The 27,447-nt window shown below is 44.7% G+C and overlaps 2 protein-coding genes across 2 annotated transcripts in view; one reads left to right on the top strand and one right to left on the bottom strand.

The window, feature by feature from the left end:
* The window catches only part of LOC126563200 (uncharacterized), a 143,380-nt gene that overhangs the window by 104,515 nt on the left and 11,418 nt on the right, over window positions 1-27,447 (bottom strand). The window lies entirely within an intron of this gene.
* On the top strand, window positions 1,162-26,929 carry LOC126561158 (serum response factor homolog A-like). Its single transcript, XM_050217104.1, has 4 exons — window positions 1,162-1,388; window positions 1,469-1,633; window positions 1,707-2,220; window positions 26,754-26,929. Exons 1-4 carry the CDS (start codon window positions 1,308-1,310, stop codon window positions 26,927-26,929), a joined length of 936 nt encoding a protein of 311 aa, XP_050073061.1. The 5' UTR covers window positions 1,162-1,307.

The following is a 27,447-nucleotide window of genomic DNA, read 5'->3' on the forward strand; positions in this document are numbered from 1 at the left end:
AATTTGAGTCTTTTTTCAACTGATTATGATATTTTCGTTCATTAATAATACATGTACCTTACTTCGTTCTGCGAGCAACTGCTTCGGATTTTGTTATTGAGATGGTTCTCTAACTGGCTTATGTTTTTACGTAATTTGCGTCAGTCAGTAATACCGCGACTAGACGAAAGGATTGAACATCTAGTGAAAGCTTGTATGTAACACTTTCGGGACTCGTATTGCTCCCTTTAGCCTCTTTTCAATGTCACCTGTTGAAGATGGAATTGGGTTACACAGGTTGACTGGAGCTTCTTAACATAATTTGAACCATAATGTAAAACTAAGGTGTGTGTGAGAGAGAGAGAAAGGTTCAGTTGTTCTAATTACTAGGTTATTGCTAGTTTGTTTGTATGTGGGAACAATTTGGCTTCTTCTTCGGTTCTGCTTAGGAAGAACATTTAATATTATCAATCGCTTTAACGTTTATTGTGTGTTTTTATCTCTATAATTTCAGCATGTTGCACAGGAAACACAAACCACTGTGATGATCGTGTGCTGACCCTCACCTGGATCTCTCCCGCCTGTTGAACGAGCCCAGAAAATGATACTGCAGTTCCAAAAAAAGCCAAATCTTGCCAACTACTACTTATCAAGCAAACCGAAGAACAACTGCTACTCAAGCTCGCCCCCTCGAACAACAGAGGCAGCAGTCGTTGGCAAACATCATCGAAACGATACCAACGAAACAAAAGCACCATATGTCTTCAAGCTACTAGCAACGCGCAACAAGCAATATTACCTGCAACATACACTACGAAAGTTAGAACTTTTAAGCAGCGGCGAAACAAGCCTCACTCCGTTTACCTAACCTGCAATGCAACGAAATCTGTGATAAATGATAATAATTCTTCGGAAAGCAGCTCGTGTGATAAAACGTGTGTAGAAAGTTGATATTTTGCGAAGTAAAGTGCGTGTGCGTGGTGAAAGAAGCAATATTTGAAAAGGTGCGCCGTGGTGAATGGTGAATAGCGGTTTGTGGTGAAAGTAAAAAATAGTTCCCAGCGCCACCTAGGCGAAGTTATACGGAAGCTCACGGAAGGTGAGCGCAGTGTGGTGTCTTAGCTAAATGAGTGGTGAATAGAATTAGTGAGGTGTAGTCAGAAAGCTTTTCAGTCGTTTTTACCTTCAAATTGTTGAAGTTTATTTTTAGAGAATTTTATTGCATTCGCGGCAAATGTACAGATCTAGCTTCGTACTAGGTAGAATTTGAGAAAGAAATTTAAACGCTGGCGTTGGCGAGTTTACGGGGTGGCTCTGCCATCGTGGCGATGCCATTTATCGACGATGAGTTGCTGTGGTCCCCGGACAACGATGGACGGATGGTGGATCTGCAAGCATGCCTGCAAACGGTAAGCGACACAGTTTTGTTTAAGCTACAGAAGGAAGTTAGTCGGTACGAATGAGGTTTCCCATTTCCTTTTCTTTGCAGGAGAGCAACCAAGCAACGGCAAGCCAAACGGCAGAGCTCGAGAGTGAGTTGAACACGCTGGATCAGCTGGACAATGATTCGGACGAGCTGCTGCGACAGTTAACGGAGAACACGTTCGAGCTGGAACAGTTCTTCCAGGATTATCCTGCCACCGAGATAAAAGTCGTAAGTAGTATCGGTAGCCGTTGGTGGCCGGATGAGTCGTGGGGAAAGCTAACTATATTTCATTCCATTTTAGGAGGAGAACAATAACGATCTACAGCTAGATGAGGAAGCAAACGGACAGATCTTCCTACAGAATTGTAGCCAGTTCCTAACGTCGGCAGCGGCGGCCGCTCAGCTTAGCGCCCTGTCCGTCAGTGAGCCAAACGAACTCGACGGTGGCCTGCAAAGGCTTTGTGCCGGTGGTAATGATCAGCTCGTTGGATCCGGTGGGCTTACCACGCAACAGCTACAGGAGCAGCTACTCATTGCTCAAGCGCAAGGCCTGTTGCAGCAGAATCGTTTCAATAATTCACTGCTCGCCGAAAAGTTGCTGCAGAACCACCATCAACAGCAACATCTCCATCATGCACACACAACATCACAAAATGGCGTTACCAATCTGGATGCACTCGGTGTGCCTTCCAGTAGCAACAGTAGCAGTAGCAACAACAATAATGGCAACAATCATCATAATGGGAATAGCAGCAACGGTAGCAGTAGCAGTCACGGCGGAAGGGCAAACAAACCGCCCGATATCGTCATAAAAGGTAAGGGCAGGGTTCTATTACTGTTGATAAATTGGAAAAGAAACGTTTGCATACTGCATTTTATGGCAAAGGACACGGATACCGCTTGTAAAATTGTTGAAATCAGTTTGTGGCACTAGGAGCAAGTTTCAGTCTAGTTTCGGTACTGTATCTGCGTGTTTTTGCAGAAACTATGATAATTACACTCTAAATAAGTTATCGTACAATATTACACACTCAATTTTGTTCTGTATATTCTTTTATAAACCCTATTAATACATAATTTATCAAAAGGGAACGTGATTTATTCCAAAACCAAAAATTCAACAGGAATGGTGTATACACTAGCGCCACCTGTTGAGTACTAGCCGAGCTGTGGTTAGCGTTTAAATATTTGAATATTTATCCGTTGCTATGCAAGTAACAGCAAGGAACATATTTTATTTTTACCTTCAAGGAATAAACGAAATAGAAAGAGGAGAAGCATAATAATAATTTTAACATTTGTGTTAAATTAGTGCGAGTTTTTTTTATTTCAGAAGCGAGTTATTATTGAGTTTAAAATAATGATCAAAACGTACAAAAAATTGCTATCGAAAGCGGTTTTAGTTGCTTTAAACCGTTAAGCAAACACTTCCTTCTCTTGCTTCTCCTTCACTCGAAAAAAAAAACAGACATTCAACAGTAAACGAACTGTGCATTATGCTTGGCTGTAAAATCGAAATAGCACCAAAATCTGCCATCGAAGCATTTTCCTTCAGACGGCAGCAAAAACGGTAACCCACAATAAAAGTCCTAAACGGAAGCACGACCCGTTTCGACGTTTCGGATTGAAGTGAAATGTGAAGCGTCATCCCCAAAAGGGAACAACTAACGTGTGAAGCTCCACCAGCTTGCAGTGAGGCGAACGTATTGTGAAGAATGTGCATTTTATCGGGTGTACCAATGTACCCTCAACCCGGCTGCAATTAGTAATTGATTTTATTTGTACCCTTTTTCTGCAGTCAGCCCTGTTTTGTCAGTATCATAATTCAGTTGATTGTTGATTGCAACTACTTGTTGAGAGAGGCTACAAAGTGGGACAGGTGGGAAGACGGTTCCTTTTTGACGGTCAAGTGCAGTGGCCGCGCTAACGCGTTCACGTTGCACCGGTCGGCAAAATCAATTGCATCCGTTAAAAGAAAGCACGGTTAGTGTTCGGGTGACGGCGTTGGCTTGTGCTTTGTTGCTGCGCAATGCAATGTTTCTTCAAGTTTCCGCAATCCGATCGCACGGTTTCGGTGCTGCACAATGAGTGCAATTTCGTAGCAGAGTTGATCAAAATATGAGGTAAAATTTTGTAAAAAATTAAAGTCTTTTACAAAAATTAGTCTAAAAATTGATTTCTTTGAACAAATAATTGGCAATTATAGTTAAAAATAAGTCTGTCTTCCGTTCCGTGCATAATAAAAGCATTGGTATCACCTCGATCACGTGGCCAACAAATAGACCTTCCATCCATGGGCTCGTATTACAGTCAAACGGTGAAAAACAACACAAATCATGCATTATCACATTGTTAAACGCATGGCACAGTGCTTCGTGCTCTTCTTTAGCGTCTTAGGAAACAAACAAAAATCACACCAACTTTGAAATCTGACTCCCGGTCAGTTCTATTCCCATATTTTGCGACACATTCTTTAGCCACACGGTCCGAAGGTCAATGTACTTTGTCTTAGAGATAACGGAGAATGAGCAACAAGTCATGGATTGGTAATAGAGTCTTATTTTGCTATTTAAGAAATGAAAACAATTATCTAGATTTTCTAAATCTTCATTGTGCCAAAAATCGGCACGAAAGCGCTGTAATTAACTGACGCAAGGTACAGTAGCTTGATTGAAGCGTTCATTTTATTGTTCAATACTCAATCCTGTACATATTAATCTTCTACGCAACGTTTGCTTCAGGCTATTCGATGTTACGCCAAAATGATTCCTATTAAATCCATCCTCTCCAAACAAAAGGAATTCCCCCACTTCCCGTGGTCATAATCATTTCCATCAAGCAGACAACCACCTCACGCAGCGGTACATCCGATCACTCGCCAAATGTGAATCATGCAAAGACGGCAATTATGCAACTCATTCCTTCCAACAATTTTCCACTTTTTGTACTTCCTTTCCGCGACATTTGCTTTTTCGAACAGAATTTGTCCACCAAAAGTGGGCCACAACAGTGACGGGAAGCGGTTATTACTCTCTTCGGTAGACTGTTTCATACATAACCGATGGTTGGCCTCTTGCTTCACCACTCTTAAGATTGTTTTTACTTTTACTTGTCCCGCAACCCAAACGGAGTTTAACAAAAAAATACATCCACCAGAGAAAATGTGTGTCACGAAGCCCGAAAAGCAACAACATCGTGGCCAGCACTCGAAACCGAAACAAACCCATCAGACCCTAGCGATCTTTTCACTTTCCCTGCTCCTTTACGGGCTCGAACATCTCGCTCGTTCTCGACTGATCTCGTCGGCTTCCTGTCCATTTGCCCATTTATGTCACACGGCTCGGCTGGTGTTTCGCCTCCGCTGTTGATCTTTCACTTTATCACTGCACGCGATTTGCTTCCGTTTGCTGTGCCATGTTGCTGTAATATTGTTGCTTTTTTGGCGAACATGAAACTGAAAGGAAACCACACACACACGCACACATGTTTCGTTGAAGAAAAGTGAAAAATTAAGCGTGACATTTAAACGCAACGCAGGGCACCCGCCAGGGGTTTTTTTTGTCGTCCTCTTGCCTTCTCGCGGTCCGCTAATCCGCAACATCTTCAGTTGGCACGCTCTGTTTGGGTTGCAATTTTTCAGTATCCTTTTACGGAGTATGTTGATCTGTTGAATGTTTTTTCACATTTGGTTTTCTCTGTTTGACAAATGGTTGGTACGCGATGAGTTCGATGTAATGCGATCTCTCACCCTGATTGATCGTCCAAAGAAATTGGGCATAAAAATGGATAGTTTTGACAACTGGAAAGGATCATTAGACGGGGATTCTTATGGAAACGGTTAGCCTCCGGGGCAACGTTGTGTTGCGTAATGGTGGGTGTGAACAGTGACTGCGAATGGGGAATGTATGGCCAAATGGGTAAAGACCTAGCGAATCGCCTTATTCGCCAACCGGCACGGAATTGCTGCAGAGAAGGAGAAACTATTTCTCAATAATTATTTTTAAATTTGAAAGAATTTATTTGAAGCTCGCTGGGAAGGCTGAAACTAACTGTTTAATTTGCACAGCCAAATTCTCCTCATGCATGCTAGCAGAAGAGCTTAATTGTGTCTAAAAAGCGCCATCGAGCGACAATCACAAAAGCGCCATAAAGAGTCCGTCCTGTGCATGAGCTTCTTCGGCCCTTTGTACCTGACACCATGCTGAGCCGGAATGTCGGAATGGGACGATCAAGCGTGAGACGATCGAATCGGCGTCAGAAGATCTGACACCACTCTCTGACCTCTTGCGGGTGTCCAAATGGTTGCGGTCTTCCTTCACAAATCACACGCCACGCTGACACGCTGAAGTGTCGATCAATTCGACATTCCGATTGAAGATGAGTTTCGTAGGTGGTGCGGGTCTCCTCATCTAAGGCTTCTCCAGTTCAGTTAACCACGTTGAAGGGTGTGTATTTTTGTTGTTTTTCTTGTTCCCTACCCCCTAACCCAGAGGTCTGATGCAACCGTTTCGAAGTCCTCAAAGACATCACTGCCTTAGGGGGAGGTGTAAGATATTTGCAATAATTGGGGTCACCATTTTATGTCCCGCGCAGGGCAGGTTGGGGTTTCATCGATGTGTGTACAGCGAGGTACCATTTTTTCTCCTGTGTTCTGGTGTGTTGTCAGAAGGCGCCCTTTCTTATGGGTAAGCGTATGGGATCTTTGCGGTTGTGACATTTACAATATTGTTTCCGAAGCCTAAATCGCTGGCGTGGTGGCCTTGTAAAAGCACCGTTTTGTTAGGACCGATAATCTTAGAGTGGTGTCAAACTGAAAGTATAGACATACTGTGTGACGTTCTGTTGAGAATGGCTTTTTTGTAGAGTGTTTTGATCCTGCCAGCTGGACTTCACATTGGGTGGGTCCAATTTGTCATAAAGCCAGCATCAGCCCCAACGTTCACGACACTATCAGACCAAACACGTCGTGGATCTTGTGTCATTTCTATCAAAAGAGCTTAGAAAAGCACCTGGCTTATCTTGGCCTCGGTAAATTGCAAAGGAAATGCATAATGCGACGGTTCCTCCACGCACTCAGCACGCCCTTTAGCGCACTCTTACGGAATACCAGCGCTAAACTGGAAATCTCCGATAATACTCAGTCGCTAGGAGCTTTCGGAAGTTGCCGCTCGTCTGTTCGTGTGTGAGGCTACTTCGTGCAATCTTTTTTTTGTCACTACCAACTACAACAACGACACAACAACAACCCCAACACGGGGTCTCCACTGGGTCATGGCTAACCGGCTGAGCGGATATTTTTATTTTTCCTCTCCACCAACTTCACACCTCCGGGCCCCTATTGTAAACCCCCGCCCGGTAAACAATCGATCAACGCAACGCGCAGAAGGTGACTTTCTTCGGGGTGAGGATCGACACCGAAAAACCTGATCCTTCTCGATTTAGCAAAAACCGGGCTGACACGACGACGGACAGATTGACATAGCGTGAAAGGAAGCGGTGGTGGAGAGTCATTTCCGATTGATTAATAAGTGACCCAAAGCGGCCGACAAACCCGATACGCACCACGCACGGTGCGTGCCCGAAATGGGTATGGGTGCGTGCGTGTGTGTGTGCGAGTGCGCGCGCGCATTATGAAGGCACAAATCACGGTTCATGGTCCTCCACTAGCACCTAGTTTACGGATCTGGTCGATCGATTAGCCGATCGATCGGTAACGATGATATTAATCCAGTCAACGATAGCTAACCCGTGCTCTTTGTTTAGTGTGAGCCGCGGGACGTCATTACTCGCTGCTGATTTTGAGCCTGAGTTAGCTAGATTAGTCTAATGAAGTATTGCATTAGCGCCTCGCGTTGACCATTTCGCCATTCGTTTTTTACAGACTTAAAGTTTTGGTCTCTTTCAGTTTAAATTTAAAACTATTTCAAACGTAGCATAGGTTGTGCTGCTTCTCCTAAAGCAACACGACCTTGGAATGTCTTATGCAGCGACGGAAGTTAGATTTCCTCCGACTTTCGTGGAAGGATGGGAAAGCTACACTACGACTCCTTCAGAGAATTTTTTTTTGAGATTATTCTACTTCATTATCAATCAATAAAATTATTCTAATTGAGTGACGATTTATTGATTGTTTAAGTTACAAGTAAGAAGTCTCATAAAGTATGCGCTTGTAGCATTAAACATCATACTGGGACAGTCCAGCGGTAGAGATCAGCAAGTGTAGTAATCCATTCGATGGCCTCCGTGACATACAAAGCCGTTAAGCCAAGAAGTGGAAGAAATTTATATTAAAAACACTCTATTGAACATAATGTGACGGCAATTAAAACAAAGGCTTTATCAAACTGAATCCATCTAAAACGAGACACATTTTAAGCCTTGATACACAGCATGAATTCTCCCCAGTTCTGGGCTCTCACCACCACAGGTCGGCCAGGAATTTGGACGCCGTGTCCCGTCATGTCAAAGTAGAAGTTATGTTTGTTTTTCCGATTGATTTGTAGAAGTTGTGCTGAAATCTAAACGAGCCCACCTGGAGGCACAGGTATGCAGATCAGTCGCTCCCGCTCGTCTCCCATGCACCCTAACCGAGCCGCATCATACGCATCGGTTGCGTGTGCGAAAAGTTGGCAGGGAGCGTTGTTCTAGCGATAGTGGGTCAAGCAGCCTCGCTTTCCATAGCGAAACCGGGCAGAACCGAGCGGGAACTGATTTTGTCGTATGAGATCTATTCTGAAGGTGCGTTCCAACGTGCGCGCGTGTGTGTGTGTGTCCGTTAACGAGTATCGATATCTTCGCTCGCAGTGTTTTTGTTGCTGCGAAACCGAAATGCATGGTGCAGGGCATGCCCACACTGCATTCGCCCTCACAACCATCCGGACCAGCGAGACTGACGTCCGATAAAGGTCACGCGTGTCCTTTTACCTTCGCTGGCACATGGAGTATTAGATTGGTTTGTCCTAGTTATGTTGGGCACAGGTTGGAACGCTGGGTTCTATACTCTGCGCAAGCAAAAAAAAAAAAAAAAACATTCCGATTGTAAATGCACTCACCAAAAGGGGAGTGATGGGAGTGATAAAGCCGAAACGCGCAACAGTCGACGGTAATTGGATGCTTGTTCTTAGGCAGTGTTGGTGCTGCTGTTTCTTTTTTTGTGTCTCTCATTTCGAATGGCTGTTTGTTTATTTACATTGAAGTAGAGTTAAAACAGTAGAACATGACGTTTCTGCCTTGTAAGTAGATGATGTCAGACACGCGTCAGCTCGGACTGAGTGACGGGCAGCCGATTGCTCCTGAATCGTTGGAGCTTTGAAAAATATGTGTCCAACAATTAGATTAATAAATCCACACGACTTTTCACGCTCAGCACGATAAAGTTCAACGAGTTACTACCATCACTACCGAGGCGGCATTAAGTGCATTTGCATACATTGCAGACGAAACCTCGCCTGCTTCTCTTGAGCCTGAGCCGTGTACAAGTGAACAAAAGTGGGCATAATATTACGAACTATACGATCGAAAGCAGAGACGCTCATAAAATGGCGGAAAAACTACTATTCTTTTAGCAGGAAAATAGCACCAACAAAGTTAGAAAAAAGGGCAACCAAACTCCAATCCACCAAATGAAACTCCTTACGATAAATGAGAAGCCAGGAAGAAGGATAGCTCCCGATGGATGGTAGTGCTCGTGCCGCGGTGAAGATCGAGGTCGATAAAACTCGGATATAGTGAAAGTCTAGCCACACTGAAAGGGAATTTCTAAACCCTAAGCTGTCCCGGAATCGGGGAACACGGTTGGAGAGGAGAGTGGGTAAAATTGAAAATTGTCATGCAATCATTGTCTGGTTCATAGTTTCATTTCTAGTTTGTAGCTGTTTTTATACACCCTGCTTGTCTGATTTCGCTGTTCCGTCTAGCGTTTCCCTTATGCTAGGAGGGCGATGTCACGTTGTCATGTATTGCTGTCAACCTCAGACAGGACACTGCACCGGAAAGCATTGTGTTTGTGTGTATGTCTCTATGGACTGCAATATGGTGTTAACCTTCTGGTGGAGGTGTGAAAAGTGAGGTTAAAAATTTGCAACCTGCGAAAAAAGGGCGGAATTTCCCTTCTTTCTTTTTGTTTCGTTCGTCAAAAATTGAGCAGCTTGAATGAGCATTCCAGCATTCCGGATGAGGGAGTGATGTGTCACGTTTTGGCCAGGGAAAAAGGAGAAAAATTTGAATAGTTCCCTAATGTGACATACTGTAAAAAGCAGGATGGAAGGCACCGAAAAGGCAAGGAAAATCGTCGCGTTTGGGATATTATGCAAATTATTAACCAGCAAGGAACGGCAAGGAATCAGGACGTGGACGAGCTTGGATGAGCTCCTGTATGCAAAATAGGTAGATTATCTTCTATCGAACCGTGTCGATAGGTTTCGTTCGGTTTATCGGTTTGGATTCGAAGATAAAGAAGAACGCGACGTCCACCATTATCGTGCTGCTCGGAAGGATCGTGATCGGGTAAGAGTAAATGAAAAATTATAATAAAATCCAGTAAATATGAAACCCATCGCTCAACCCAGACAGGAAAATGGGAAAGAAAGGATATAGAAGAATAGGACGAGAAAGAGAAGGGACAGGATATTCGAGATCATACCGTGCCAAACGAACGGAAAAAAAAGAAACGAACGTCCCAAACCGACAAGTGTTAACCAACGTGGCTGGTACACTGCAGCAGTCAGCGCCACAGCCCAGAGCAACAAAGAGCACACTCAGACCGTGCCAAAGCTAGTGAAAGTGGAATAATGACAAGAAGCAGACGAAAGCAATAAAATTTATGATCCACTACTACCGCACACCGCACAAACGGCTTCCAAGCGCCAAGAACTTTCCACACGCTAGAACTGGCTAAGACCCGACCACGGCTCTGGCAACGTAAAAATGGGACACGAAGCAGCGAACGAAGCAAACGACCGACGCGAAGAAGACCATTTGCTGGTTAAGAGTGTGCAAAGGCGACGGAGAGTTTCCGTGCAGTGGAAATGAAGAAAAGTGCATCGTTTGGAGTAGGGAGGTTCAGGGATGCTATTCGGGCATCCTGTTTTTGGAACGAAATTGATTAGAGCCCGATTCTCAGAGACCCGGGAGATTGTTTATTTTTTTGCTTAGTTGAAGCTTCGTCCTTGCTCCTACGGTTGGTGACACCATTTTGCTGGGGCGAGGATTTTTCCCGGGGCCCACGATCCCGATCATTGACCAGCAGCGTACCGTCGGTTGGTCGTCGCCGTCATCATCATCGACGCCCGTCATGAGCTTGCCAAGCTACTGAGCCAGCCAGAAGAGTCACCAATGCCATTGCCATGCGATGGACTTGATTTTGTACGTCTGTAACGTGAGCGGTGCCTTTTGTTAGTTGGCACAGACGGTGGAAAGAATCATACACAAAAAAAAATGGAAAGGACAAAAATGTCAACGGAAGGATGCGCGAGCTGAATTCGGGAGTGGAATGACAAATTCTGCAAACGCATCCTTAGCGAAAGGGATGATGAACCGGAATAGTTGGCGGATAGAAGAAGGAGGGAGAGAGAGAGAGACACTGAAAACTGAAACGTTACCGTCTGCGGCTGCAATTGGAACATCCGATTCATCCGTGTCGAAAGACTTTGGGGAGATCTGCTTTTTTTTTGGGGAATGTTTGAGGGTTGGGTTGGCCTCTTTTTCCCTTTTTTTGAATGTTTCTTCGGGTAGATTGGGGAGACGAAAAAAAAAGGAGAAGAGGGAAAGGAAAGGAAAAGTTTGCCGGAGTCCCTTCTGGCTTCTACCGTAGCCTGCTTTGCGTCAAGTAGCAGCAGCTATCGATGTCATTCTGGCAATTTAATAGCCATTGCCGTAGCATCATTTAGCCCACAGTGGGCACTTGGGTTTTATGACAATCCGTTGACATGGTGTGTCTCGGTAGTAGTGCAGACTTCCAACCGAGCCAATGTCTGTCCGAATCCTGTAGCCCCGGGGGAGGAAAGTAGAAAACCATCTGAAAATCAGAAAGATCCTACCGCATCCAGATTTCTACTTCCCAAGGCATATCCGGCATTGAGGACCAGTCTCCGGTAACGGGTTGCTAGGGCTGTGCGATCAAAAAATCTCGATTGGACCACTTTAAAATTTTACAAGCAGTTTTCTATACTCTCGCTCGACGGTAGTCTGATAACGGCCGTCGGTGCAGGGCCACCGCTTTGTTTACGTTGGAAAAATGGGAAAATAGTCGATTCGACTTTTTTTTTTGTGTTGGCTTTTTGGGAAATTTTACGATCGAATCGTTATGGTGCGGTGAAGGAAGTGTATGAATATTAAGTAGAGTCTAGAGCGCGCCATGATGATAGTTCATGGAAGTAGTTTTGAAGTTGATGTTGAGGGGTTTCACGGTTGGCAAAGTGTGTGTGGCTGGAGGTGGAAAGTAAGTCAAGTTATAGTTTTGTTTTTGTGTGAGAGGCATGATGAGCTGTGGTCGTTTGTACATAGAAATGGCTGGCTTTTTGTGATTTTTATAATGATTCCATGAATATTTGCACTTCCAAGTGGAAATTACAGAGTCCTTTTGGTTTTTTGAATATATTTTTAGCGATAAATGAATGAAAAGTGAAAACTATTTCTTGGATCTCTTGGACGCATTCCAAGCATTATGTACCATGAATGATGCAAATAGGATCTTCCACGAAGTCGAAAGGATCATTTATGCTGTTAATAACAACCAAAACACAACAAAAAATCAAACTTAACCCACAAAACAACCAAAATATCTCATCACATCATATCGCTCTAGAGCTAAATCGATTTTTTATCGTCACTCAGTGTCTCTGCTGTCATCGTTTTCGGTACTTACGCACCCGAGGACACTGCGCTCCGACGATGGAACCACATCCTTAATTTTCATGTCATCAAAACGGAAGATAACTCCGAATGAATGGGACGGGCGGTACGCAATCGGGCGACACACGCATCAATACAATGTCCCGACGCCATCGTCAGCGTAATCGGTGATGTAATAAAGCTTGTCTCGGACGGTGCAGACGTTCTTCCGGCAACCCGGGCCAACTGTACACACGTTCCAGCCAGACTTACGGTGCGGATGGATGTTCTTGGTCGATGAGATATATTTTACAACTCCATCAACCGGCCATCATCGCACGCGAGAGTGTGTGTGTGCTTGTGTATGGTTTTCTGTGTCATACAGAGAATGTGCAACGAATGTGGGCATCGTCTCGTTGGACGTGAGCGTGCTGCCTCACCCACGCACGTCGTTCTCAATCCTTCAATCGATCAGAGATTGACTGATTTATCGACGGACAGTTTCATGGGTTTGGAAGGGTCTGGGTAGCCACGAAAACCGAGGAGGTGGACAAATGGAGCAGAAACTGTAGTATCATCACATGGCATCATCATTTTGTCAATCAGTCAAACTTTTCGGTCGAGATTGTTCGATACAGATTGGACGAGGATTCGCTCGAGGAGGATGTCTAGATTATGGCGTTCGTTTTTGTTTTCGCTGGTCGTTCACTCACTCCGCCAACCCGATGGACACAACCCGATCAGTCAATCCCGTCAATCAGTTTCCCATTGAAGTCTCAGCGTGAGGTGGTGAATCTCTTAAGCATTGCAGCTACGGGCAAAAAAAAAAAGTAACCAAAACTCCATTGACTGAGAACTTCTCCGTTCTCGGTACACTGTACCATGTTGCGCGTGTTATGACGGCTCTACATCCCCATCGGATTGATGGGAGGATTTTGTGGAGCATCGTTTTATTGTTGCCTTTGTTAGTACCATTATTTCGCCAGTCTCATCAAAAAATCCTCCCGTGTAAAGAACAGGATCAAATGGTCACGTACTTCACGTCCCGGTAATACAACCCTCACGACGCCTCAGCCTGTGTCAATAAAGCTGACCACCATCGTGTTCCCCGGGTGCGATTCGATTGAGTTGTTACGTGTGTTTTGATGGATGGTTACGAGGATCTTTCGGTGGAAGAGCATTCTATTCCGTTTTTGTTTCAACTCACCAACGGAACAGAGCGAACCGAATCAAAGTGAGTCGAACGTCATCCAATTAGCAAAACACTAACTCACCACCCGGACGACCCGATCGTCCGGGTGGCCGTTAGCGCAACACTTTCATCATCGCCGGGGCGGAATTTGATTAACTTTCGTCCGAAGAAAATAAAGTACCGACTTTCCCGGACCTTCCGTCTGGGAATGATATGGGTGAAGAAGAGAGGGGTGAAAAAAGGGAGCGCAACAATGGCAAGGGAGTGCAAAAAAATGCAGAATGAAATATTCCTTCAAACAGCGGAAAAACTGCAACACCTTAACAGAAGAAGGAAAAAAAGGAAATATCTTGAACTTTACTAAATCGCTTCGGTTGCGAACGGATTGGGAAAAGTAGCATAAAAACGAAACAATTTTGACTCCACCAGCACCAAGAGTAAACTGATCAGAAGAAGATTTTACCTTTTTTTGTTGGTCGGTGCCTTGTTGTATGCTGTGATGCGACCGAGAGCATCCTGGCTGGGGCTGCAGGTATTGAAAACATTTACTTTCCAACCATCCACCCCGACGGGGTTTTGGGAAAGTTTTTCCCGTCTTTTCCTTCACTCTCCCATTCGCCCTTGCTTTGTTGGGGATGCGCCCTGGGGAGCTCTGTTAGCCAAATTCGAACGGAAAATCTCGTTTAGTGCACAATGATGAAGGTAGCAAATTGTATACTACCGTAGCTGACGCACCAGCAGGACAGCGGAACGACCGGGAGTTGTGAAATGCTGCGAGAGAGACTTTGAGAGGAACAACTCAAACTCCCCGAACAAGCAAGTAAAGTTGAGCCGGCAAGTTTGTTGGCCTCGTTTTGATACCTTTTGGTGCTTTTTGTATGTGGCGCTGCTGGGACGATGACGATGTTGTGGTTGAGGAATATTTTATCCTGCCATCCTGCAGACGAACAGCCATATTGAGATAGGTTGTAAAGAAATCGTGAGTGTGCAGGTGTGCAAAGTGGCAAACGGGCTGAAAGATGGAGGAGATTCGCGTGCTCTTCTTTAAGCTGTAAAATTGCATATAAAATTAGAAGACAGCCTGTGTTCCTTACAAGATCATTACTCGGAAATGTGTGTGTGTGTGTTTTGAAGTGTGTTGAACTCTTGGTACAAGTTCTAAGAAGGAAAATAAATTGTAACAACGGCTTGTAACTGTTTGACACACACACAGCCATTTTACCTTCTTGTCCGAGAGTCAATCGAGCGAGAAGCGAAAAAGAGACAGTGCCACGAGGAAGTGTCCCAAACTGCAAGGACCAACAATCTCATGTATCTTGACGCAAATGTGTATGTGTGTTTAAGTGGCATAACATACACACGGGTTCACAGTAAGTCGGGTCTTAGCTTCTTAGCTCCTGAACGGATGCGAAAAGGATCTCTCGAATACCGTGTCTCGGCAGTGTGGACATAAATCAGTCGACGAAACAAGTGCACCTCAGGGCATTTGTATGTAGCATGTTGATACGATAGAAGGGCAGACCGCTTCGACCGTTTCACACTGGCTGGTAAAGGGAACCATCTTTTGCTTGATCAACTAGAACCGGTGGACTGGCCTGAGACTGGTGACAGCTACTTCTTATGAGGGTTTTTTTTCCCTCTTGTCAAAAGAAACAATATAGTGTGGATCAGTGATTCATTGTGTGATAGATAACGAGAGTTAATGTGATGAACAGGAGGTTTTCTAGTTTAGCCAGCAGAGTACGTAATAATGGACAGGATTGGGTCAGGCTTAAAAGCTCAACTGTAGGATCTTTGATGTACGAAGCTTGCTGGAAGGATTTTTGTTTTGTTGAAGTTGACTTTTGCTGAATTAGTTTTATACATTTTGGATTATATTGAGGGTACATTAGAGAGTATAACAGGTTGGCTGATAAGTCCCCGGCCTAACAAAGAAAAACACATTTTTTTGTCAAAATTCGTTTTTATTATTCAACATAGTTCCCTTCAAGAGTGATACAACGATTATAACGACCTTCCAATTTTTTGATACCATTTTGGTAGTACTCCTTCGGTTTCGCCTCAAAATAGGCCTCAGTTTCGGCGACCACCTCTTCATTGCAGCCAATTATTTTCCATGCGAGGATCCTTTTGAGGTCTGAGAACAAGAAAAAGTCGCTGGGGGCCAGATCTGGAGAATACGGTGGGGGGAAGCAATTCGAAGCCCAATTCATGAATTTTTGCCATCGTTCTCAATGACTTGTGGCACGGTGCGTTGTCTTGGTGGAACAACACTTTTTTCTTCTTCGTTCGTCAAGCAACCAAAAGTTGCTTGACAAAAGACGCTCTGTCTCACAAACTAATTGACATACAGACGTCAAATTTTGACACGAATCATTTGAACGTTGGTGCTATATAAAAATAATATGCATTTAATACTAGCGGCGCATTCTATGTGTCAGACCGGGACCGGGACTTATCAGCCAACCTGTTATAATATAATGTTTTTCATGAAAGAGGTTTGATGATTTATATGAAAATCGCACTGCCTCTATTTAAGACGGATCTGGTTCAAATTTCCTCTTGAAAGAGATATCCAAAGAATTTTTTTCCAACATCAAGAACATGTCTTCCATAAAAAAATCGTGTTAAAGCTGAAAAACCCTCAATAAGAGTTTTCTTTTCCACTTTTCTTTAAGTGGCTGCGGTTTGAATTTGTCGTACCCGTTGCAGTACGGGAGTGAAATGGAACCCAAAACCCCGAAACGGATAAGTGCTTTGCGATCGTTTGTCGCGTAACTGCGTAATGCGTTTGTAAGTTACTATGTTATAGCAGGGCGCCAGCGCTATGCCCACGCCAACACGATTCCAACCCGATCCGTAAAAGATCGCACTGACTATAGCAGGCTAGCAAAGCCTACCAGACGACGGCACTCTGTGTCCGGCGTACCCAAGCCATACGCCATAAATGGGCAATCACGATCACAGGACAACGGGAACAACCCGCCCGAAAGGCCGTACCAGTACTATGGAGCATGTCATCGGTTATGTTCGGTCAGCCATCACATCGTTTGGCGCTACAAGCAACCCGTTGCAGTGGGTCTGCCTTAACCGCTTCCTTGCCTGGTCCCCAGTAGAAAGGGGCGTTGGTCCACCTGCGATCGGGACTACATGATAGTGCCCTGATTTCGCGCCAACGCACCGACTTCAACCGACTTGGAACACCCAAACCCACAGCCGTAGAGAAGCATCCTCTGGGCACTGGTACACCTGGCACTTGCGGTAGTGTGTTAGGTCAGGTCACAACACGGAAAGGTGTAGGCAGTGGCAGACCTTATCACGTTCACACAAACCAACCGTTGCGCGCGCCGGTGGTTACTGTCATAAATGGGTAAAAATGACATTTAAATTAAGGCTCTCCTTTCGACTGAGACCACAGGCCCTGTACGCTGTGGTTGGTTGGTTAGGCATAGTGACAAATTCATTGCGATTACGCGAATTACTTACCCGTAGTACTGGCCCAATGGTTAGCGTGAGATTCGTGCGACTTGCCCTGTTTCTTGCTGTGTGTGTATGGAGGGAAACGTGAATGGGCAGATTTTTCATAACACGCGGAATGGAACATGAAACCTTTTCATGAAGCATTTAATTAGACTACTTTATATTCTGACGTTCGAAAGTGAGTGGTGAGCGAAGGGATTGGGATGAGAACGGATATCTAGAAATGTTGTGTCATTGAGTTGTTATGCGTGATGGGCTTTATGGGATGCGGTCATGTTTTTTGGTACTTCCTCAAACGCAGAACAAATCTAACAGAGGGGAATGCAATCCATTTACGCACGGCTTTGTCAGCGATGGTGCAATGTCCTCAATAGCTAATGACTCTTTGTTCGTCTAACACTCTCGTCTCGTATGTAGGATGAAAGTATCTAGGTTAGTTGGAGAAAGGAAAAGAATTCTTGCAAATCTGGGTGTAATAAGACGAGTCAGACGGACAATAAATTGTTGAATGCAGTGGCCACCTCTCACAGGTCTCTTGAGGTCATCTGGTGAGGTGCGAATCGCGCTCTGCTGTTTCTAGTTCAGAAAGTTTGTGGCTATTCTGGATCTTTGAGTTTGTTGTTTTCCAAAATTAATTCTTGAAGCTTTGCAGAGCACTTGGCAACGAACTGGAAGTACTTCAACAAGTTGTAAATACGCAATGGAAGACGCACAGACGAACACGACGCTCGATCGCAAACATCCGACAGTGCGACGGAGATGGAAACAATCCCTCGTACGATCTCTTGCCCACCGCTATGCGCAACCGCTGCAATGCACCGTACTGTACCACACATCGAGGCAAGTCAAGCACCCGAAGTGATTACTCGGTCAAGGATAGCTCGACGTTGTTTATGTGCTTTCGAACTCCTCTCACGGCGCAGTTGCGGAACGCGCGTTCGCGCCTCTTTGGTGCACCGATGCGAAGCACTCTCGAGTGCGTAGTGCACAACATGACGTCCTCGCATGTGCGTACGGTGCCACGATTGCTTGCTACGGTGCTTCCTTAACTCCAGTTCTTCCTCACACTGTGAGTTTTACGCACATGTCGTTCCCCGTCGTCACATCCTTCTTGGTGATCCTTTTTCGGTAACGCGTTACACCACGGCGAGCGAGCTACAACCAGTATCGTTGCAGTAGGAAACGACTCATGTATGTGCGACATTCCGCACTGCGATGCGTAAGGAAACGTGCGTGTGCGGTTCAGCTTAATGGACGATCGCGTTCACCTTGAATTAATGGGCCAGAAACGGTGGAAACTGCTCGCAAAGGCATAAGACGGTGTACGGTCCATTGAATCCTCGTCGTCAATCTACCGTTCCGAGAACCGTTGGGGGTTATGGGGTGCGATTCTGGAAATTCCCGTTGAAGAAAACAGCATCAAAGTCAACAATTAAATAATACATGTTGTAAACACCTCCGTCCGAAACTGACCTGATTGCATACCTAATGCAAGACAGGCACACTGAAGGCACCGAAATCCGTATCGGATCTAACCTGGAAACGGTGTGCCCCGGCACCTTGAATACGCAAGTTGACGCATGTCATGCAACAACATGCACGCCACGCAACTGGAATGCAAAAACCCACCAGGCCAACCAACGATCCAAACACTGCGTGCTGTGCATGTCACAAGCGGCGACGAGGGTGATTGCGAATGGTGTGTTCCAAATTTTGCGTGCAATTTATCGCTTGCTGACCCAGGGTAATCGAAGATAGATCGGACCACGCCGGCGCAAGTGATTTGCGTGGGTTCTGGGGGAATCTAAATCGAAGCGAGCCAAACATTCGTCATTTGTTGTAGGTTTTTTCCCCTCTTCTGCATGTTCAGTGATCTCACAATCGAAAGAAACACGAATCTTTAAAAAAAAACCTTCGCCTATACTGCCTCACACGGGCGAGTAATTGTTTCGCACAACACGCAGCACACCTTCCACCCGAAAAGCAATGCCCCGAAGGCTTACATTCTCCAGTTTTGGGGAACCAAATCAACCCGCGATTGACAGCATCGGTTCAGCTGCAAGAGTTGGCTAACGAACGTCGTCGATCGGCTGACAAATGATTTTTCGGGGCAAACGATCACAAACTACTCAGCTGAACAGACTGCTGATCATCCTCCAAAAAAAAGGGGGCTTCAATAGCTCTGGTAGGAGAGAATGTTTTACTCTGTACGCGACACGGAAAGGAAGGCTTCGTCATCAAAATATTGGACGTGTTGATTTTTACCTTGTTCTTGTCTCATCTCGTGTCATGCAATCGATCAGCTTGTGTGTGTGTGTGTGTTTTATGCTTCATCGGGTGCTCCATAATTGGTAACCACTTTTTCCCTATTGTTTCGAGCCAAATGTCAAAAGCTTGCTTTGACCCTTTATCGTGCCCTGAGTCGAGCTGTGCTGATTATTCGTCCAGAGTCTTGGGCAATATACCGGCGAACGAGGAACTTCGCTTTTGCTTTCGATTTACCGCACCAACAGAGGTCCCTCTCCCTCCCCCCTCACGCAGCACATCAACTGGTTATTTTTGGTGAGTGCAGATTACTACTACCTTACCTCAGCATCTCTTCCCATCGACCGTCTTCTCTCCGGGTCTTCAAAATTACCAAGCAAAACAAAAAAACAACAAACTTGATTCGCGCTCGAAAACGGTACAAGGAATCACCTTGAACAGTGAACGACCACCGCAGCTAGACAAGAATCCACTTTTTTTTCTCGTTTGGTGGAGAAGGTAGGACCCACCTCCCAAATCGTTCAATCGTTCCGCTTTTAGGCATGTTTTGTGCCACCAGCTCACAAAACGGTAGTTTAGGCCAGCGCGATTGTCTCCGCGTCCGCGTGTATCCATGGCGGTTTGGACGTTTCATTTTGCTGATCTTCGACCGCGTGAGACACCTGGGGCTGGGGTGGTTTTGTGATATTTCGTATTCAGTTTCGTCCAAAATTTCGTCCCAAAGCTTTCAAAAGTGCAAGTGCAGAGGCAGCGCTGGTAACGGAGGAGGGGGAAAACTGACCATGGGGAACCTTGGAAGTTTTTCGACCCCGTGCAATCCGTGGCCCCGAGTGTGCGAGCGAACCACAGCAAAACCGGCACGAGGCGTCCGCATACATCTTTGACCGAGTCTCCGGGGGCAGCACAATTCAGTCGGTCAAGTTGCGTTTCGGTACGCCGGACGGATTCGGTTCGGATTTGGCCGTTTTTTTTTTTCGCCGAAGCTCTCGAAACTCGTTGAAGGTAAAAGTTCAAAGCACTCCGGCTTGGTGTGTGTGTATGTGTGTGGGATAGTGAGTAGTGGACCTTGTTTCGAGAGCTTTCCGCACTCGGTTTGATTGCTGGGTGATGGAGTTACTGAGAATCGAAGATGGGGTGCATATTTAAGATGCGCTGCTAATGATGAGAACAATTATCGACGAACAATGTGCAAGAGTTCAGCTCTATCGGCGGGCTTTGAGTCTTAATGAACTTAAGGTGTACAAGGAATTTCTAGACGAGTTTACATCACCTGATTGGAGCGCGGAGTTCTCATTATCGTTTTGAATTTTTCGACTGTGCCAAAATGTACTTTTTTCCTGTTACTTTTCTTTGGCGCGACCCATCCGAGGACCTTCTTCCTCGCTCAGGTGTTATCCACCCATGCTTAGTAGCGTCACTACATTGTCACATGTCTATCCGTGCTCAAACCACATCTAATATCCATCTACACAGACCGGCATTCACTTTGCCACACTGTGAGAAGTAGTTTATTGTTTGCAATTTAGTAGGTCGCTCGACGGCCAAACTTTAACGGTCCAAAAACGGCTTCGACTCTAACTGCTCTACGGCCGCCAATCCGGCGGTGCTAATGAAAGCAAAAGGGTGCGAGAATCTCGTTGGAGAGCTGGGTGGACTGGTGGTCTGGGTGGGACTGCTGAGAAACGCCTGCGGGCAACCAAGAAAATGGGTTCGGGGAAGTGAATGCTTAGTGGCACAGATATAGCTGTAGGCCAGTGCCCTGGGACCGCTGGCTGAGCCTGTAAAATGAGTGAGATGCTTCGAAAGTACTCGGCTGGTGATATTGCATAAGACTGTCTTCCTTTGAGCAAAGCATTAGACATGAAAAGATCGTAACTGAATCAAAACATACATTTTTAAGTAAAACTTCTTTAAGCAAAACAGTTTTCCATACTTCAAAGCACCACATGAAGATCAGTCGATGAAAATCTTCGTTAGCTCGTGGCAGCTTAAGAGCTGTCGATAATGCATCGTAATGTTTTATAGGCGATTGTTGTTCGAAAGCATCACGCTTTTCAAGGCTGAATTCCCGTTAAAACACCCTTCACATTTGCATGGTAAGACGCTTATTCGATGCGCGTCGAGCGCTTGTTATGCCTTACTAAATCATCTGATTTTATGCTGTACGAAGTTTGAAGTTGAAGTGTTTCTTATGTTCAGGCTCACTTGGAGAGTGTTCTCGAAAGGTCACACCAGGTAAGCGTTTGAAATTCTATCCATCATACGTGGAACCGGAAGAATATGAGAAGAAAACAGTTTTTCCCTGCCCTCAAGCTTTGCCCGTTTGAAAAGTTTAAAGGAAATCGAATGCTTGGGTGATAAACAAATAATGTAAGGAAAATCTGTGAAATTTTGATCACCACTAGATTAACGGCCATTCTGGCAAAGAAGTGATCAAACGTAACAGACAAATTCTAAGCTTTCCGGTATGGATTTGATCTCAAAACTTATACATTCCAGGGACGATAGCCTAACGTGGTTCTGCGGATCTATTCTTGGCTGTAGAACTTACTGGCCATCGAAAGGCTTACTATTGGACTTTATAATACCACGTAGTTGGATTGTCAATCCCTACTACGGAGGAACGGTCTGTATGGGATTTGAGCTCCGGTTCTGGCACCACCGTCGCCTCTACCACGTGACCGTAACGAAAGTAATAAGAACAGTCAGTATCGTTGGCCTTCAAAATAATGCGAAAGAAAGCAAAATCATCTTAAACAAAATTTAAAAATAGTCTTATTTTAGATGAAGACGCATACCGCATAAAGATTTCAATAAATATACCTTAAAACCCAATAAACTCTTCATACGCCCATAATCGCTACTGATCGGCCCATTATTTTTCGCCTTTCTAACGCTTCACCGCAAGCGTGTAATTAAAGCCCTCAGGAGCATGAGCGCACGAAGTGCCCGGTCGAACTGAGTAGGTCAGCTGAGCAGGTCATTATCGCTCATTTATGTATTTAGTTGCATTTAGGCGGGCGAGCACGGTTCTTGTTAGTGCGCAAGTGTGCGTACGTGTGGAAAGAAAACAATTTACCGGGGCCACCACCCGCAGCCCAGCATTTCCAACGCCACAAAACAACTCTATCTCGTGTACGCATAACGCGTTGCTTTCGGGATGCTGCTACCGTCTAATTCGCCACCGCACCACGCACGCGGCCAGGTTGAAGGCTTCGGCTGCATCTTTCGCACTCGAGTTCAGCACGTGGGTTCATTGCCGTCCGCGGGCCAACTCACGCAATAGCGCCGTTTGCAATGTAGGTTAGTGAATTTCGCGCTTCCTTCCTCGCGCGCTCGCCGTACTTTTCTCCTATCTAAGTCTAAAGTGAATGAAACCACCTCTCCCCCGCCAGGGCGGGTCCAAACCCCAAACCGCACACCGTAAGCCACAGTTGAGTTTGAGCAAAACAAGCGAAGAGGCATCGTTTTATTACACACCGAGCCGACTGCCGACCAGCATGCAGTCATGCGCAATCGGATTTTATGCCGCAGTCGGAGTCGGATGTACAGCTTCGACATCTTCCGTCATCATCACGCAATACACACACGCTCACGGCAGGTTCGCTAAAAGGTCGACCAACAAAATAAAAAAAGCACCCCCAAAAAAAGCTCCAACGATGACCACGAAACGGTGTGCCGTTGATCGAAAAGCGGGCGAAGGAGAGAAAATCAGATCCACTCCTTTTCTCGCTGTCGAAAGCACCGGATGGCGTTGTCGTCGTCATGGCGTCCGATCGCGTAGTTGTGTCCATTGCGTAATGTGCGATCTCGCGACTCTTCATTCTCTTTCCGCGCGCGCGCGCGATCTTGCCTACAGTGTAACAAAACGGTGATTCTTCTCACGGAGCTTTTTTTTTTTGTTGCAAGCTTGGTTGGTTGGTTGGTGTTTGTTTGCTTTCCCGCTCGCACCATCCTCTCACTTTCACTCTCACTCATCTGGGGAAGGTTTCATTGGGCCCCCGAAAAATCTGTGCCAATGGCCCGACCGGAGGTCGCAGACCAGCATAAGCCGTGGGCTCGGGCATGGATGTACCAGCGAGCGAGCGAGAGTAAGAGCGGTGGAACAAAGCCGCAACTCGTTAGGGGCGACACAAGGGTGGTTTTACATTTTTTGGTGGTATTTCTTGTTCCATTCTCCATGAGCTAAGGCTTGGGGGGTTGCTTTTTTGTTGTTGTTCGTCAGTCGCTTAACTCTAGCGCACGCAGCTTGTTTTGTAGATTTATGTTGGCGTATTTTTTTTCCGGTGGATGTTTTGGTCTGCTTTTTTTTTATCGCGTTCGCGAGTTTTGGGGAGTTTTATGTTCCGTTGTGGCTGCCAAAAAACTAGCGCTCAGCTCATTGATGCAATCGCCGGCTTATTGCACCATTCCTGGTTGGCGTGTTTGCTTGCAATGGGGTGGCAACAATAATACCCACAAAAAAAATGGCAACTATAAAACGATCTCCAAATATCATTTGAAAGGAATGGCAACATACGATGGCGCTAGAGCAGCGTCGGGGCTTGGCTTGCTATATGTTGCAAATTTTCCGTGACAACCAGAGCTGAACATGCTCACCGTTTTGAAAATCAAATAGTTCAAGATGAATTAAAAAATCAAAAAAGGAAAAAATGCATAACAAAATTTCAACAGATATTCATAATCAGATAATAGATTCATAATCAATTTATATGATAGTAAGCGTTGGGATTTACAAATCCTTAAACCTGTGATTTGTTTCTAAAGTATTTAAATTTGATTTCTTTATAACAATCACAAGGCTCTAGTTGGAACATATTCTTAATAAAAGTCACTCGATGTACTATTCATAATATTCCAAATTTGTTGTTGCTTCCATCTGGTTTACTATCTTTTCCTTTACATACAACGGCTTGCCACTAAAAACATACATTTTTAATAGTCTTATTCAAGGTAAAGAAATTATTTAAAATATTTAAATATAATTCTACTTAATATTTAAAATTCAAAAGCTCAAATATGTTGAACGTTGTTGGATCCTTAAAGTTTTTATATTATAAATCTTATTTGAAGAACAAATAAGACTCTCATTATTATCATAAAATTCATTCAAGTTTGAAGTAAACCACCGTACCACTACCAACGAAGTCACATTAACGCGTCAATTAAATCGAACCGAACGCCCGCAGGAAGATCAACCCGCAGAGGAAGAACTGACCCAGCGTTCGGAAAGCGTCGAAAATGTACGGCATTTGCGGTTGCAACATACGTTACATATACACACTACATCGCCCACCGTCACTCCCCTCCCTTGCCGGCATGATCGACGCATCGCCTCCGGCACAATGTCGGCAGAACGATCGATCGAGATCAAGGGCTGGTGGGGTGGCGTATGGGGCAAAAGGGTGTACGAGGTGCACACCACTATACGGGATTTCGTTCATGGACGTTCATTCACTTTCGTTGATTCTTTTCGAACCGCGATTCATCGTCCGTTTCGCGCCTTCACTAGTCAGTCGGATTCAGCAAAGAAGCAAGCGAAAACAACCATTCTTCGTAGTCATTTTACACTCGAGCAACTTCTTAACGGTGCCTATGCACTCATACTTTTTTGGGGACGTTTTTTTTTTTTTTTGCATTGAAGTTTTATCATCCAACAGTACCAGCAGGCAAAAGCGAATTCTTCTTCACAGTATTCGCGAAAGTATTCGGTAGTTGTGGGATTGTACTTTTTACTCGCGCGCTAGCTCACTTTATTGAGGACACCGTGTGAAAACGCGTAAAGTTTTATGCTGGACATATTTTTGTGCACTTTAATGAAGCCATCAGGGAAGCGAACCTGTTCGTTAAGGGATTTTTTTATCGCTTTGCTTTTGGTTTCAACGAGGGTAAGCTAACGAGGTGTTAAATTTGTCCTATTTTATAGGGTAGCAATTTATGTTGAAGAAAAATTGGCCGAAATCCAATCAAAAATTACAATTTCGATAGATATTTAAATGTGTCTGTGGCCGTATGAATTCCATTTTTGAATTTATTTTTATAATTTGAGGGTTGACCGTAAACGGATAGGAATTAATCAATGACATGGACACAAAGTGGTTTATTTGAAGACTAAGAAGTTTCGTCATTTCCTTTAACAAACTATTTAATTGCCGTTTATCAACAGTTAGCACAGCAGACATACGAATACGTTCGATTGAGTAATGCAATCATTACACCAACCTTAAACTCTGTTCTTACCTTTCTTCACTCTCGCTTACCATTCCGTTTTGCTTGCACGGCACCCGCAGGATGTGTGTCACGATTATTTTCATCAATTTATCCGACACGATCGCTAAAACCCACGGGGTGGATATGGTTATTTTTTCTCTTTTTGATCTAACCACTACCTGTGCGAGCTGTGGAACGTACTATGCAATCGACACTTGCATCGACGAATTGTGACGAGTGACAGAAAAGTTATTAATTTGCATAATTGCTTGATGGAGGTGTAAGAGCAATGACTTACTACGGTCGGTGTGTCCTCTACCTTAGACGGTTAGAAGGTAGGAATGTGGTTTTAATGATCCATTGTCTAGGATGGTGGTGGAGTGATTGAGGATTTTTAGTACAGTTTACGAAAGCGAACAAAAATTAACCAAACAAGCGGTAAAGATCGCGCCAACAGCATTTGTTTTGGAAGGAAATATTTAGAATAGCAACATCTCCACCGCTCAAGAGATTCTTAAATGCTCAAGTGGAAAACACAACCACTTCAACGTCGAACAAGGAAAATTGTTTAAAGGATGGGTTTCGGCCGAATGGTTTGCCTTCGGGGGTTTGCCAACACATGAAGCCATCAATTATCGCTCGCTTCACCGTTTTGCTTTTGTCACCCCGCCTGAAGTACACGCCACCGTTCGATGAAAATTTCCCAGCATAAAAGTCACGTTCGAAAATGCCACCAAATCCTTGTGTCAACTCATAATCACTTTTGCCACCAGGCATCGCTTCGTATGAGCATCTTCTTTAACCGTTTTTCCCGTATTAGGGTTGGCTGGCGGGGAAGAAAAAGTACCAACAAGTGTGACAAGCGAACACAGGAAGTTTATGATTGCGGGTTTCGTGGTAGACAAATCCACAAGACAACAGCAATGCACCGAGAAAGAAAGAGAGAGAGAGAGAGAGAGAGAGAGAGAGAGAGAGAGAGCGAAAAAAAACATGTTTGAAATGCAATTGCAAGCTGTTTCCGTTTGAAGGAAGATATATTGGAAGAAAATGGGTTGAAAGGATGAAAAGAGTTGCTAAAAGGGGGAAAAAGGATTAGTTTTGTCACTTGTTTTGGTTTTGTTAATGATAACAAAATTGTTGCGGTAATTCCTGGAAAGGAAAGAATGATTTCTGAGGGTATGAGTGCTTCAAAATGTATTATGATTTTTTTGTAGCGTTTGAGGAAAAGTTTTCTAAAAATATTTTTAATTTACTGATGAAACAAATTTTTTTATAAATAGTACTACAGCACATCACATGAATTAAATTTGTTAAAACCATCATTTAAACAACTTTATACTAACATTTATCTTATTCTCTTTTTTTTTTCAGGTATGTTCAACGGTTTCCTTCTGTCGGAAAAACGGATATTCCCTGCAGACAAGTATGATTTGGTAACCAACAGTCAGACCAAACAGACAGCCCATATACACACAACGATTGTGACGATGATTAATCCGCTACCTCATGTGTGCAAATCTGTCGTACGCAAGTCTGCCGAGAGTTGAACATGAAGTTGAAATTCGATCCCCAAAGAGAATATGCGGTACCGCAAAGCATTCGTCAAGCTCGGCTCTAGATCCACCAAGCTGCAACTCCAACTCCCCATCGACTACAATGTGCAGTACGGAGGCTCGTTCGTCGGTCTGCATATCCTTGTCACTCCACGGCTCCGCATGTTTTCCTCGTCGTCCATACAATTATACAATTTTTGCGATATGGCTGTTTGGCTGTTTATTACGATCATTATAGTCCATTAAATGGGTTATGGCGGTAGATCGGTTCCTGCGTAGCTTGTCGTTTGTTCGACGATCGATGTACCTCACCCGTTTGAAGTAATGAATTGCGACGAGTGATAAATGTTTGGGTACGGCTGCCGACTTTAAGTCAGCCCGACGTCCAGTTAGTGGTGCGGTATGCCCTTCTATCGCTGTTTCGTAGGGATCTCTCCCCCACGGTTAGGAGTGCTGAGGAATGGCCAACCGAACAGCCTCAAGCAATCGAAGTGACGGGTGGCAGTGTGGCT

This window comes from Anopheles maculipalpis, chromosome 3RL, assembly GCF_943734695.1.
Source record: "Anopheles maculipalpis chromosome 3RL, idAnoMacuDA_375_x, whole genome shotgun sequence".
NCBI classification, from domain to species: Eukaryota; Metazoa; Arthropoda; class Insecta; order Diptera; family Culicidae; genus Anopheles; species Anopheles maculipalpis.